The sequence below is a fragment of the Aptenodytes patagonicus genome, chromosome 2, assembly GCF_965638725.1.
Source record: "Aptenodytes patagonicus chromosome 2, bAptPat1.pri.cur, whole genome shotgun sequence".
NCBI lineage: Eukaryota > Metazoa > Chordata > Aves > Sphenisciformes > Spheniscidae > Aptenodytes > Aptenodytes patagonicus.
The window spans coordinates 57,979,577-57,993,330 of NC_134950.1; the positions used below are offsets into that span (position 1 = coordinate 57,979,577).

A 13,754-nucleotide genomic window follows, 5' to 3' on the forward strand; every position below is an offset into this window, starting at 1 on the left:
CCAACGCCTCAACCCTCACCCGCCAGCAGCTTGGACCCAAACCAGAGCCGCCAGCGGCCGTGGGGAGTTTGAGACTATTTGCCCAATTTGCCCCTCTCCCTTTCCCAGTTGCCCCTCAGGGACCCGCCACCCAGGCTCGCCTTCCCTCCTCCGGCTTCGAGGGAAGGGCCGGCCGAACCAGCCGCGGGCCCACGCAGCCCCGTGAGCCCCGAGGGGAGGGAGCCCGCCGAGGATGCCCGCGCCCGCCTCAGCGTCCCGCAAAGACTACAACTCCCGGCACGCCCCGCGTCCGCCCGGCCGCCCCCTGCCGCGCGGCACGCCGGGAGCGGTAGTTCCCCCAGCGGCGCTGCAGCCGCCCGAAGCGCCGAGCCAGCGGCGCCCTTCCTCTTCCGGCGACTCGCGGCGCACGCGTGCTGCTCCCGCCGCCTCTGCCCGAACTCTGTGTGATTTTTGGCGGCGGGGGCGTGGGGTGGTGCCGCTTCTCCCCGCTCCGCTCCTGCGCCCCGGGAGCTCCAGCGGGGGGTGGCTGCGAGGGCCGTGCCGTGCCGTGCCGTGCCGTGCCGTTGCCGGGCCGCGGGGTCTCGCTCCAACCGCGGGAGCGGGGTGAGCCGCCAGGCGCGAGCTGCGCGCGGGCGCATGCGCGCAGGGGGCCTCGCCGCCTCCGCCGCCCTCGTGCCCGCGGAGGGGTGGCGTTGCCGGCGGGCCGCTGAGCCAGCCGCGCGGGGAGGGCGAGGGAGGGCGGCGAGCGGGGCTCGGGGCGGCAACGCCCGCCCTCGGCCCGCGCCCCGCCGGCAGCACCCGCAGCCGCGCGGAACCACTGCCCGCCCGCCGCGAGGGAGCGGCGCCGCCGTCCGGCCTCCGCCTCCCTCTCCCGCCCCTCCTCCTCCTCCGCCCCCCTCCCCTCACTCCTCCCGCCGGAGCGAGCGAGCGAGATGGCGGCCGCCGGGGCTCTGGCAAAGCACGAGCAGATCCTGGTGCTCGATCCGCCCACCGACCTCAAATTCAAAGGTGAGGGGGGGGCCGGGCGCGGGGGAGGGGGGCAGCGGGCCGGCCCGGCTCGGCGGGGTGTCCCGTATCGCCTCGGCGCTGGGCCGCCTCCAGGCGCCTCGGTTCCCCCACCCCGGGCCGCGGTGCCGGGCCCTGCCCGCCCGGGTCCGTCGGGGGGTGGGGGGGGGCGCCGCCGAGCCGGTGAACGGGCTCGGCCGCCGCCATCTTGGGATCCCGCGGGGACTCGAGAGCGTGTCCGCGGCCCCGGCAGCGCCGCGGCCCGGCCCCCGGCGGGTGCCCGCCAGCCTCCCGCTCTGCCGGGCGCGGCGCTCGGGGGCCGGCCGCCCCCCTCCCGCCCCCGCCGGTGCGCCAGTCCGCCCCCTGCCCCCGCGTGTCCCCCCACATGCTGGCGCGGCCGCTTGCCGTGTCACCGTTCCGCTCGGGAGGCCCGGCCCTGGAGTAACGGGGCCCGGGGAGGGGACGGGGCCCGGCCCCGGGAGGGGGAGTCGCTCTCCTGTCATTTCTGTGGCCGCGGGGGTCTGCGTGGCCGCCGGTCCCCCTCCGTGAGGTCTCACTCTGCCTGTAGCGGGTAGCAGAGGCCCCGAAGCGGGCGATGGAAGCCTTGCTGCCGTGCGAGGGAGCCGGGAGAGGAGCGGGGAGGGGGGGGACTCCCTTCACGAGGCTACCCTCACGGCTGGCCTTTTCCCCCTCCCGCGCCCTGGAGGGCCGGCTGCGGGCGCTTGTCAGAGCCCAGCCCTGGCCCCCGCCGGTGTCCCCGCGGGGGCTGGTGCGGTTTTGCACCATCACTCCAGGGGTGTGCGAGTAGGCGATGTGCAGGCACTCGCACCCTCTCCCCGAATCAGCCTGTCCCGCTGGCCTGGCAAATGACTCCCCGCCCTTTCCCCCAAGTTGTCATGTTTCAGGCAGGTTCTTGGTACGTAAGCAGGCAGCTCGCTCCTTTCTTGGGAATGAAGGAAAGGAATGTGTGCATTTCGGAAGTTTCCGTGTATCGGGTATTGCGTGCCGACCGCATGACTGTGACCGGCATGACATGCTTCTGTCAAAATAGGTCCCAGTTAGCGCTGTTGTCATGTGGGGGTTTTTTCGCTCCTAATAAATTAGATAGTTGTGAAAGGAAAGGCTCTTCCAGAGATGAGTGATCGTTGAAAGGTAAGGGAATAAAGAAAAGCATGATAGAATAAGTAGTTTTCAGTAGTATCCTGTGATTATATTTTATACCCATAAGGGCCATTGAGAAAAATCTCAGAACGTTTTGGATTTAGAATCAGTAATATTAAATTTTTTTTTTTAAAGCTGTGAATGTTGTCTGAACTTACATTTTAAATTTTGTGACTAGTGTCAGCACGTGTACTTGCCTAATCCTAGAAACGTTTCTATTTTATTTTCCATTTTTAGTAGACTCATTTTTCACTGTTTTAGAGGGACAGTGGAATTTATGATGTTGTAAAAATCTTTAAATGGACAACTAGAACAAATTAATGTTTATATTAGAGAAGAACGCCGTATTCCCCCAAAATACCTTTGGCTGGCCTGGCTTTTAGAAATAAAGCTTAAGTCTGGTTTATCAAAGAGATGCTATACTGGTACAAACTATACTCGTTTTATTGATCCATCAAATCAATTAAAAACCAAAATCTGTCTGATCACACATATTAATTTCTTGATAGCTTACATTTTTAAATTTTTAAATTGCACATTCATAGAGTCAAAACCATGGTCGGAACTTATCTTTTTCACTTCTGTTTTGTGTTGTTAAAATGCTGCCAGGTCTGGCTGCACTCAGATTTCAATACACTGTATTCTTATTGCAAGAAAAGGTTGGAGGAAAATGCATGAATTTTTATTTATTTATTTTTAAACTAAAAAGCTACTGTGTCTAATTTGAAGCTTTCAAATGTTGAGCTGTCTTCAAGCTGGAAGTAAGCCGTATTTATGTGATATGAAACAAAGTGTTGATACAGGGAATATAGAATAAATACTAGATTAGAAATTCTGTCTGTATGAAGCCATTGTCAGTCAGTGATCTGTATTGTGCTGTGTGTTTATGTACTTAGAGCATGAAATGTGTATTCTTCAGGCATAAACTTTGGTTTCAGGCTAATGCATGTATTAGGAAAATTTCTGTAGAGCAGACTAAGCAAAAACAAAATCTGAAGCATAATGAGACTGCAGTCTTAGTACTCTAAGCACTCTCTATTACTATGTTATTACAGTAATATACTATAGAAAGAGCTATCTATTGAGAGAGCATCGAATGCACTCTCAATAAATATTTTGTAACTGCTTATTATTCTGAGGTGTTTAAAAAGGTTTGTGGGCCACGAACTAATTCAGTTCTAAAGTACTGCATTGAAGAATACAATATTGGCAGAAGGGAATCCCAAGTGTTATCTTTTAAAAAGTAATTGGTTAGTAAGAGAATGTATGACTCAGAATAAGTGTAACTTAGTGTAGGAAAATCATACACCTTTGTTTAAAAAAAAAAGCATATATTTTTTCAGTGCAGCTGGTTATTCAAAGTTATTTTATTGGGACAATTATCCATTATTATTATTGACCTAATACTGTTGATGTGTATGTAACAGAGATCCAGTTTAAGTCTAAACATCTGAACTGGACAAATAGTTTTGTTGGTTTTCTTGCCTCAGGAACTTATAATGGATTTGCTAACCTTTAGGGTTACAGTGAAATGTGTTAGTATACCCCTATGCAAACAATGATTTAAATTAAAAAGTACATAGGACTTAAGGAGTTGTTGCCAAGGCTTTAGATTCATTATTGCCTGATGAAACTGTCTTTTTTTTTTTTTTAATCTACTTTACTCAATCAGCAAAAATAAGGTCTATAATACATTTATCCTGAATTTTATTCCACACAATTCAGGCAGAGGTCTAAAGAACGCATCCCAAGGCTAACACATTACATATTTCCCTTGGTGACCAAAAGATTAGAATCCTGTTTTTATAGTACTTTGCATTCCTAGAAATTTCAGTCATTAATAGCGTTTTGGGTCATGGTTAATTCCCTCTGCTTCTACGATAGCTAGGTTTCTTTGGATTCTGGAACCATCAGGAATACATAAGGAAAACCACAAAAATAAATACTTTTCAGTGTTGTGCAAATGTGACAAGAGGAAAAATTGTACTTAAAAATGATGAAACTAAGGGGCAGTTGATAGACTGAGTAATACTGCTTTCAGAGACTCAATATGGAGCACTGAATATTTGCCTTGTGGTTCTTGTATCCAGGTCTTCAGCCATATTACTCCTGTAGGTTAGCTTTCCTATTTTAGTATTTTAGTCTAATATATTTTGTTAGGCTTCTCAAATCTGAAGTTGTTTGGGTTTGTTTAGGACTGGATAGGAAGAACTGAAACATGAGACACTTAAAAGCAACTAATTTGGAGGGTGGAACATCTTCTGCTTCTTATTGGGGTCTTTTTCATGTGACTCATGCATATAATTATTGTCTGTAGCTCTAGTTTAGTGAAGATTATGGTAATCTGGAATTGGTTCCTTGTGAGTAAATACATTTTTTTTAAGCAGTTGTGTAGTTAAATAGCAGCACTTGAAGTTTTCAGTTCAAAGATTTCTAGCATTTTTATGGAAACTCAGTCTTCCTTAATTCAAAGAAACCAGTTTTGCAATTGTAAGTAACGTGTATTTAAGTTGGTCTTGGATGATGGTCCTTTTTAAAAACCTTCGCCAAATCTTTAAATCAGTCATAAGACATGCTTCTGCAACACCTAGTTGAAAATCAACACTAGTTGATTTGGTGAGCCTTGGAAAATTAGTAGACAGTGTTCAGAATTTGAATTTCATGTGATTCAGAGGTGTCTGACTAGCAGTAGTCAGACATTACAAAAATGTCTGAATATTTTAAGTTGATATCCTTTATTGAAGTTCTTGCTTACAAGCGTGTGAAATCCATTTGTGTTACCTTTGTAAACATCTCAAAATAATGAGGCACGCTTTTCCTTTTTTTTTTTTTGTTGTTGTTGTTACCACCTGGAGGCTAGAAATAAGTCAGCAAGTAAGCAGGCTAAAATCAACTTTTGAGCATGTCTGTGTGCAATAATTTTTCCCCTTGATGGTTTGAGTTACTGGGACAGATCAGTATAACAGATGGTGTTTAATTTCTGATTATTAATCTGATTCATAATCTATGATTGTTAGAGTATAAAATCAGCTATCAGCTGGTATACATTCAAGTGACTCTTGCCAGGTGAGGTAGAGAGCACTTCACTTAAGTATTACGGCTCATTCTGAAATGCAGATTTTGATGATCTTTTAAATAATACAAAAATATTGCAGTAGATTATTTTGTAATCGTTACACTGCTATTGGTAACATTGAAAGCCACGGGCTATGTGTTACTGCAAACCAAGAAGATGGAATTTAAAGGTAAAAATAGCTGAACATTAAATCCATCCCTGCCCTCAAGGTCTGTTGCCAGAATCAGCCCAGGATATCTTTTAGTGTAGGCAGGGTCTGAAGTCCTCAGATGTGATCTTGCTGCCTTATTTGTGTGTGTCTTCATTATGTCAAATTTTACACCTGTTTTCACTTTATTCAAAGTACCAGCAAATTTGCGATATCCCAGCTTTCTAAGATAGGTTAAAAAAAAGGCGATTGGGATGTAAATTTTTTGGTATCTTCATTAAAGAACATTTTTGAAACTAAACAATGGGAGTGCAGAGAGGAAAAACTGGTTGTAAGTGATTACTAACACAGTTGTGGCTTTTTGATACTTTGAAATGATTCCATTTAAGTTAATATTTTTGCTAGCTGAGTATTGTGTAATGCAAAGATTGAACATCCCATAGAATGACTCAGTATTCAACAAGTAGACTTTTACTTCTTTTTCTTTCTTTTTAAATCCAAGAAGGATTCCTGGAATTGTTTACTCTTCCTATATATCTGTACTTCTATCCATTGTTTCCTGGCTCAAATGTAATATTTGTTAGTATTTTAAATTTTTTTTAATGTTAGGTATTAATGAAAATTGAGATACAAAATGATTGGTGGGAATGTGTTGAGGAAGGGAAAGGAAGATAATTTTTTTTTTTACTTGGGTGTTGCTTATGAGGTGATACTGTGTTAATACATACATCTCTACCATGGTGTTAGACTGCATTTAAAACTGACTAATAAAAAGGAGTTGTGCTGATCAGTGAAGTCAGGCATATTATAGATGTTAGATTATATCTTGGCAGATCTAGTTTGCCATTTGTTTTAAGATTCAATAATGAAAGATTTTCATATGATGATAGAGGTATACTGCAGTGAAGATTTGGAAGTTTTGTCCTTTACCTGCAATTTGTAGGACTCTGTTTTACTTAATATTGCATCTTCACTAAACAGAGGAACACTATCCAAACCTCACCGTCTTGTACTTCCAGTGTAGTCATTGGTATAAAAGCTTCACCTCTACATTGTTATTAGTATAAAGTGCCTACTCATTCTGCTTGTTGATAGCCTAACCAAGTGTTGTAGATCACTGTGATACATCATTATTAATACTGTAAAAAATACTGTATTATATATGAACACTACCATTGTTCAAGGCCAAGTTGAAAAGTAGAAACTTACCATGAACAAGAGGAGCTGTTTGATGCATCAGTTAATAGGTCTGAATATTTAGTGCACAGACTGTCCATTGTGGTGGTATAAATTGTTCCTGTTTCAGCTTGACTGTGGTTTGTGAATATGTTTTACTTTCTGACTAACTTTGTCTTTGGGAGATGTTTGTTAACCAGATCTTTGTGACCATTAGTCATTAAAGGGTTATTACATGCTCAGCTTACAAGCCATAAATTCAAGTTGGAAAAGGCTGCTGGAGAGAACTTGCTGTGTGTAAAGTGGAAAAAAAATCATTGACTAATTAGATAAGTATTACATTTTCCAGTGTGAAAGTTGTCAAATTACAAGGCTTTTATTGTCAGATGAGCCAGATAAGTGTGTATAAGCTAATTTCTTAAAAAAAAAAAAAATCAGCAAAATGTCTCTACTAAGATAATTTCTGATGTGCTATTGTTGAAAATAAAAATGCAGAAACACAAGTTAGAATTTTAGTAACTTTATTTTCCTTAAGGCAGTAAGGCATTATCTGGTGCATAGTGATCTTGGCCTCTTTAGCTTCTCTTGCCTTTTAGTGTTTTTTTTTTTGTATTGTATACAGTTACTGCATTGTAAATTATTTGGCAAGGTAGATGTCACATTTCATTTTATGTTTTGAAAGTATTTAGAAATACGTGGTTCTGTAAATTAAAATAAATATTTTTAGTTTATTTCTATATGAACAAGGTCTTGAGAGTTAAGATAGTTTGCTAAATACTATCCTGGTGTAGGACTTCAGGTGTTTGGTTTTTAATAACATGAATAAGGAAGAAAAGAAAAATAATTGTTTGCCTGAATTTTAAAAAGATAGTCACATCAGATTTTTTCCCTCCTGTGTTTTTCAAAATGTGGTCTCACTTGGAGTAATTCTTAATTTGACACTTCAATGCTTGAATAGGTCTGACCTCGATAGTATGCAAAGCCTTAGAGGAAAGAATAATTAAAGACATGGAGGTAAATGGAACGTGGAATAAAATGCAGCATGAGTGTCCCAGGTAGAATGTGCCAGTCTGATCTGAGACCACCTCCTCTCTCTATCTGTGTCTCTTTTTCATCTCTTCTGTGTGCATCCCCCAAACAAAATCTGATCTTACCACTGGATTTACTGAACGTCATTACATTATTTCATAAAATCATAGAGTGGTTTGGGTTGGAAGGGATCACCTAGTCCAACTCCCCTCCTATGGGCAGGGACATCTTTCTGATGCTCAAAGCCCCATCCAACCTGACCTTGAACACTTCCAAGGATGGGGCATCCACAACTTCTCTGAGCAACCTGTCCTAGTGTCTCACCACCCTCATCATAAAAAATTTCTTTCTTATGTCAAATCTAAACGTACCCTCTTTCAGTTTAACTCCGTTGCCCCTTGTCCTGTCACTACAGGCCCTGGTAAAGAGTCTTTCTCTGTCTTTCTTATAAGCCCCATTTATATATTGAAAGGCCACAATAAGGTCTCCCTGGAGCCTTCTCTTCTCCAGCCTGAACAACCCCAACTGTCTTAGCCTTTCTTCACAGGAGAGGTGTTCCAGCCCTCTGACCATTTTTGTGGCTCTCCTCTGGACCCCACTCTAACAGTTCCATGTCTGTCTTGTACTGGGGGTTCCAGAGCTGGATGCAGTACTCCAGGTGGGGGGGTCTCATAAGAGTGGAGTAGAGGGGAACAATCACCTTCCTCGACCTGCTGGCCACTCTTCTATTTATGCAGCCCAGGATACAATTGGCCTTCTGGGCTGCAAGCACACACTGCCGGCTCATGTTCAGTTTTTCATCCACCAGTACCCCCAAGTCCTTCTCCGCAGGGCTGCTCTCAATCCCTTCATCCCCCAGTCTGTATTGATACTGGGGATTGCCCTGACCTAGGTGCAGGACCTTGCACTTGGCCTTGTTGAACCTCATGAGGTTCATGTGGGCCCACCCTTCAAGCCTGTCAAGGTCCTTCTAGATGGCATCCCTTCCCTCAAGCAAATAAACATCACTACTCAGCTTGGTGTCATCTGCAAACTTGCTGAGGGTGCACTCAATCCCACTACGTCATTGATGAAGACATTGAATAGTATTGGTCGCAGTACAGATCCTGGGACCACCAGGATCAGATGAGGGACACCGCTCGTTACTGGTTTCCACTTGGACACTGAGGCATTGACTGTAACTCTTTGGGCATGTCCACCCAGCCAATTCCTTATCCATCTAACAGTCCATCCATCAAACCCATATCTCTCCAATTTAGAGGTAAGAATGTCGGGCGGGACTGTATCAAAGGCCTTAAGAAGTCCAGGTAGGTGACATCCATAGCTCTTCACTTGTCCACTGATGTAGTCACTCTATCGTAGAAGGCCACTAGATTAGTCAGGCATGATTTGCCCATGGTGAAGCCATGTTGGCTGTCTCTAATTAACTCCCTGTCTTCCAAATGTTTTGACATATCTTCCAGGAAGGTCTGTTCTATGATCTGAATATTGATTATTTGATACAGAGGTATCTGCAAAACTAATAATTAAGTTGCAGGTAAAAGAGCTTAGTGGAAAACGTAGGGTGGAGAAGGGACAAGCTGTAAAATAAACTGCAGCACAGCTGTTGGGCTATTGGAAGCTTAATAAGGACATTTCTAAAGGATGGACCAGTGTCGTGTTTGAACTTGGTTTAGTATCTTCATTAATGACCTTGGTATGGGTGGGACTATGCTGGTAGAGCTCATTGGTAATGCAAAGTTAGGAGATGTGATGAACGCAAAAAAAATTTGTGCACTTGATGTGTGCTAATAATAGAACTGCTGTTTTCTCATTGTAGTTGGAAGTGATGAAGGACGAATAAAACTAGAGAGTAGTACTTAATCACAGGTTTATTGCGAGTGTGACAAGTCATGAAATGGGGCAAATATGAGACTGTAGTGTTGTAGTGAGGGAAGTATTAATGTCAAGGTTTATGGCATTGATGAAACTTTATCTGAATGCATCCCTGGCAACACCTAGTCAGAGAAGATGAATCCAAATGGGAATGGTGCAAAGAAAAAGTTATTAACATTAAGTGAAGTAGAATAGCTTGGCTTGTTTATCTTAGCAAAATGAAGACTGAAAGGGGACCTGATTGCTATTTATAAATATATCAGAAGAGGTAAGCACTGGGGAAAAGAAAAGCTATGTAGGCTAAAGGGTAGGATTGGTACAAAAATGAATTGGCATCAAGTGGCTGTGAATGTATTTAGATCATTAGAAACCAGTTGAATTTCAAATCCGAATCATGTCAGTCTGAACCAACCTTCTAAAAATTATGTGGGCAAAAATAGTTTTAAATTCGTCAGACACCATCTTACAAAATGGTTTGTTTCATGTGGAGTTTAGAAGGCTTCTCCTAGATCATGAGGTTACAATGTTCTTGAAAGTTTGGTAGGACAATGGTGGTACCTAATGATGTACTTAAGCTAAAAGCCGGCATGTCATGTTACGTTCCAAGACATTAGAATAGCTTGACTGAGATAGGTGTTTAATGTTTTTTTCTTTGTAAGAAGGGATGTTCATATATTTAAAAATCATATACATAGGAGTAACTTCTCCATCTGTGAAGTAAACTTAGTAATTATAAGTCATAGGAGTATGATGTTGATTTAACATGTTTAACATGTTAACAGTATGATGTTAATATGGCCACTAAGGCCAGTAGAGCCAATGAAAGTAAAAACTGTTTGGTTTTTAATTTGGGTGTCTACTAGACATCTACTAAACACGTTCCATATTACAACTCAAGTTAGAACCCTAGCTGCTTCTATAGAAGTGAGCTGGCTGGTCCTGGGAAGCGTGGCTGCATTAGCTCAGCTCAGTACTGTGATGTGAAGGTAGTGAGGGAATGGAGTTTATGATCCTGTCTGAGTGACAAGACTGTGACTCAGTGCAACTTTTATTTAAAGGAGGTGTTTGTTTTCCTGAGTGACTGTAGGGTATGCTCTACTTGGCTTTCAGAGATTTGGGAGCTTGAGACCTGTAGTCTGCGCTTCCAGAGAATGAAAGGTCACCCTGAAACTGAAGTGAGCTGTTCATGTCTTTGGGAGGTAGTCCAGTATTAGCTAGACCTGTCTGCAGGAAGTTTTAATGTCTGATATATAAGCCTGTTTAGGCCGGGCTCTGTGTTATGTACTGAGGTTGGACACCATCTAACAGCCAAACACCTGAAACTGTTTGGTTTTTTTTAAAAGAACTTTCTGGGCTTTTGTCCGCACTGGGAGAAGTGTGAAATTGATTTATTTTTAAAGTTACTTTGTTATGCTGTGGGATACTACTTGCAAGGAAACCAGTGAAAGCCACAAGAGCTCCGGTGTTCTGTTTAATGTTTGAGCCTGGCCTCTGATACCCAGTTCTTGGAGCACACTGGGAAAAGTGCTAGGTAACAGCTTTTGGTCATGTTTTCTGAGGAAAGACTGATTTTTCTATGTGCCACTATAGCTGTCATCTGAGATGATTACAAGTATTCTGATCACTGCTATAAAGTTTGAAAAGTATCTTGTATGTTGCAATTCAGATCAGAAAGGTGTATCCAATTGGAAATTTTGTATTTGAGGATGCATACATATTTTAAGCTGCTGAATATTTGAATATTTTAAACAGGAGAGCCGGGCTTTTCAGCATCACTGGAACCTTTTGTAAGCTATAGCAGGTTAAAATACAAAGCAAGTTTAAAAGGAAAAAGAAAGGGAAGAGTTAGTTGTTTATTTAGTTCTGTTGTTCAAATCTGCTAGTATTCTTTGAAATCTAAGAGCCTCTGTAATTATCAAATTCATTAGTTATCCTACCTTATGCAAGTAAAGAGAATAGCTGCTCCAGCAGGAAGGGTTTATAACACAGCCCTTACTGAACTAAATTGTTAATATTGCATCTGTACTGAAAGATTGCTTGTACATATTACTTAGATGTTTCAGGACTTGGGAATAATTTGCTGGTTTAAATGTTCATGTTTAGCAGTAGTAAAATATTTCTACTGCTCTTGTTACTTCAACGGTGAGAGTGCTTTGGGATGAATAATACTTTATCATTAGATTCTTAAGACTTTAGCAGAGTAACCAATTTTAGTATGCTCTTAATGTGTATTTGGAAAGAATTACAATGTAACCAAATAAAGCTAAATTGCAAGTAAGGAATTCACAATAATGTGGAGGTTAAGTTTAAGTAACAAACATGCCTTCCATGTTAGTAACATGACAGTTCTTTAGTAATGGTGCTCTTTCAGTAGGAAAATTATCAAGAATAGACATATATGACTGAATTGGACTCAGACCACTAAATTTTAAAGCTTAAGCTAATTACAAGCATTAATATCTTTGGATGAAGTTATTACATGTTATACTGTCTTATTATTAGTGGTTTTTTGTTGTTGTTGAAGCTAAAGAAACCATTGTCCATATTTAACATTAAATGCAGGACAATCTCCTTTTAGTCTGTATTTTATGTAAGATATAAAGTAGATAATGTTCTCTTTACCAGAATTCATGGTAATGATCTGTGGCTGTACTTTACCCTTGAGATAGATGCTTATTCCATCTTTACTGTGTTTTTTGGCTGCTAACAACATGTCAGTAGCAAGCTGGGGTGAATATGAAATTTTGATCCAGAAAGAAAATGTAAGAAAAAAAAGTTGTTTGTTTTGTCTGCTTTGAAATGCTGCTGTATTGTATTCCTGTCTTTTCTCTGTCAGAATGGCAGGCAAAAGGTTTCAATTCCCATTTCTGTAACACCAGCCCCCAGTAAAGCATGCATGCCAGCATCTGCACAAGCATCTCTAGTAAGCTGTGTAGCCATATATAGGCTCTGCTTGTCCCTTTGACAGAGGAAGATGAGCTCTTTTAGGATTAAGAAATGGGCATTGTCTCAGCAGTTTTTAGAAGCAAAACTCTTCGGCAGATACATCATCAGCATGGATGCTGACAGCATGTCATTGTGGGGAGCTCAGGTAAAATCTGATGTTACCCATGGCAAACAGTGCTAGCCTAGAATCAGCCTTCAGGAGCTGTGGACATTGAGGTGTGTCAGCTTTCTTATAAAACCTTTTTTGCATTCTGACATTTACATGCAGGTTGATGATAAAACTAATAACTTTCTCACGTGCCAGGGTAGAATAAGAAGTGAAAGATTCTGTACTATTGCTCTAATATATGGATATCTACCTGAGAGCCATGGTTATTTGTAGGTATTATTAATTTTGCACCTTCATCCACTGATTATTCCTGATCATTCAGACCTATAATGTTGAATTATTAATCCATGAAACCTAAGCTGTTATGCTTCATAGACCGTGAATAATTTTAACATAGGTGATTTGTTAGAATTGGAATTTTTCTTCCAGTTGAAGAAGGTATTTGAATGGTCATGGTATTTGATATTTGAAGAGGAAGGAATTATGTTCATTGGCAATGCATATTATGGATTCTCTTGAGTGTTTTTGCAGTGGTCTGAATATTAATTTCTTAAAACTAATTTATGGAAATAAACAACATTCCTCTCACTTTCTTTTGTCAGCTGTGTCACCTATGCTTTTTTCAGAAAGTGCTATAAAATTCCATTTGGAGCAATTAAGTGCTTTGTGTATATTTTAAGATTAGTTTTTTTATCTGACAGTCAAGTTTTGACTCGCTACAGAACACTGGTCTTTCATTTTTAGACATCTTTCCTTCCGTACGCTTGGTGGAAGATGATCAGGTCAGGGAATACTTAAGTAAACTGGGCATACCTAAGTCCATGGGCCCTGATGGAATGCACCCACGAGTGCTGAGGGAGCTGGCAGATGGAGAAACAGGCTGACAGGAACCTTGTGAAGTTCAATAAGGGGAAGTGCAAAGTCCTACACCTGGGGAGGAACAACACCGCCATGCACCAATACAGGCTGGGGTCTGACGGACTGGAAAGTAGCTTTGCAGAAAAGGCCCTGGGGGTCCTGGTGGACACCAAGTTGACCGTGAACCAGCGATGCACCCTTGCAGCAAAGGCGGCCAATGGTATCTTGGGCTGCATTAGGAGGAGTGTTGCCAGCAGGTTGAGGGAAGTGATCCTTCCCCTCTGCTCAGCGCTGGTGAGGCCATAGCTGGAGCGCTGGGTCCAGTTCTGGGCTCCCCACTACAAGAGAGACATGGACATACTGGAGAGAGT

At 42.8% G+C, this 13,754-nt stretch overlaps 1 protein-coding gene across 1 annotated transcript in view; it reads left to right on the forward strand.

Annotated features, from left to right (window-relative positions):
- Positions 1 to 799: 799 nt before the first annotated feature.
- The window catches only part of VAPA (VAMP associated protein A), a 31,713-nt gene continuing 18,758 nt past the window's right edge, over positions 800 to 13,754 (forward strand). Inside the window, exon 1 of the mRNA XM_076329984.1 lies at positions 800 to 1,008. Within this exon, the coding sequence (XP_076186099.1) occupies positions 933 to 1,008 (76 nt within the window). The 5' untranslated portion in view covers positions 800 to 932. The remainder of the gene's footprint in view (positions 1,009 to 13,754) is intronic.